At 47.1% G+C, this 1,816-nt stretch overlaps 1 protein-coding gene across 1 annotated transcript; it reads left to right on the top strand.

Annotated features, from left to right (window-relative positions):
* The first annotated feature begins 311 nt into the window (after window positions 1–311).
* Window positions 312–1,250, top strand: LOC125425492 (olfactory receptor 11G2-like). The gene has a single exon (XM_048483088.1). It carries the CDS (start codon window positions 312–314, stop codon window positions 1,248–1,250), a length of 939 nt encoding a protein of 312 aa, XP_048339045.1.
* The last annotated feature ends 566 nt before the right edge of the window (window positions 1,251–1,816 follow it).

The following is a 1,816-nucleotide window of genomic DNA, read 5'->3' on the forward strand; positions in this document are numbered from 1 at the left end:
CCAGTATCAATCAAACACTTTGCTCTCTCATCCTTAGAGGCCATTGAAATGAATGGGATTAGACTGGAGTAATTCTCCTTAGGAGTGAACCGTTAGTGACCCAGTCAAAAGCTGTTCTTGATACTTTACCATTTATAGCTACTTAGTGGAGTAATCTTTTCTGTGGAATATTCAGATGAGACAAGAAACACAGGAAGACTTCTTCCCTTCCTAGACTAAATGGCATGGCTCTTCAGTGTTTCTCTTTCTAATCAGGAAATAATCAGGAAATAAAGACGCATCAAATGTAATTATATCTTATCTACTTCCAGATGGAGTTTGTCAATGGAAGTAGAGTTCAGGAATTCGTTTTGCTGGGATTTGAGCTTGGACAGTCGAAGCGGTACCTGCTCCTCCTCTTTTTTGGCACTCTCTACGTGTTGACGTTGGCTGAGAACATCACAATCATCACCCTGGTGGTTCTAGACACCCACCTGGCCCGGCTCCCCATGTACATCCTGCTGAGCAACTTCTCCTGGATAGAGATGTGCTACGTAAGTGCCACCGTGCCCCGGATGCTCTTCGACCTAGCTACCCTTCGTGGGATCATCTCCTTCCACAACTGCTTCATTCAGTTCTATGTCTTCTTCGCTCTTGGCAGCACCGAATGTTTCTACCTCTCAGCCATGGCCTTAGATCGGTACTTGGCCATCTGCCACCCTCTGAGATACCCACAAATCATGTCCGCCAACTCCTGCTATAGTCTTGTAGGTTCTTGTTGGATCATTGGCTTCCTGTGGTATCTTGTTCCAGCTGTTTTGATATCCAGGTTGCCCTTCTGTGGTTCCAACATCATTGACCACTTTTTATGTGACGCCGGGCCCATTCTGTCCCTCGCCTGCCCTCCGCTAGGAGCTGCCCCCATCATCAGCCAGTTTTGCTTAAATGCTTTGATTATTGGCAACATGTCCTTCGTTGCGCTCTCCTACAGCGTCGTGGTCAACACTCTAATGAAATCTGCCAGCCCAGGTAGCCGAATGAAGGCCTTCTCCACCATCTCATTCCACTTATTGGTGGTGATACTTTTCTACGGCTCCGTGGCGGGGATGTACTTAATTCCAGGCGGAGAAAACCAATCAGCGATAACGAAGGCCGTGACACTGTTCTACACGGCCGTGACACCTTTTCTTAACCCCATGATTTACTGTCTGAGGAACAATCAGGTGAAAGAAGCACTGTTTAGACTCCTGAAGAGAAAGGTGTCAGTATAAACAAAAGGGAGAGAGAGAAAAAGGAACAAACCATCCCACCATTTTGGGGGGGAAGGGGGGGATAGGGCAACTGGTATATCCATCTTCCACTGTTTTTTGGTGGCATGTACTAGTGGTTAAGTGCTTGCACTGCCACTCACACAATCAGGAGTTGGAGCCCCCTGTGGGTCAGATATCCTGGCAGCTGGCTCATGGTCAACTCAGCCATCCATCCATTCCTTGGTCGGTCAATGAGTACCTAGGAGGTAAAGAATAGCCGGGGAAAGCAATGGCAAACTACCCCACAAAAACGGCTTGCCTATGAAATCACTGCTTGCAGGGGTACCGCAGGGTCGAACACAACTGAAGGGGAAACTTTACCTTTACTATGTATATATGCTAGGAAAGGTTGAAGGTAGCAGGAAAAAGGGAAGTCCCAAGATGAGATGGATTAACTCTATAAAGGAAGTAACAGTCCTCCTTCTGCAAGACTCAAGCAAGGCTGTTAACGATAGGATGTTTTGGAGGACATTGATTCATGGGGTCACCCTGGGTTGGAAATGACTTGGTGGCACTTGAAACATGCA

This window comes from Sphaerodactylus townsendi, unplaced genomic scaffold (assembly GCF_021028975.2).
Source record: "Sphaerodactylus townsendi isolate TG3544 unplaced genomic scaffold, MPM_Stown_v2.3 scaffold_59, whole genome shotgun sequence".
Taxonomy (NCBI): Eukaryota; Metazoa; Chordata; class Lepidosauria; order Squamata; family Sphaerodactylidae; genus Sphaerodactylus; species Sphaerodactylus townsendi.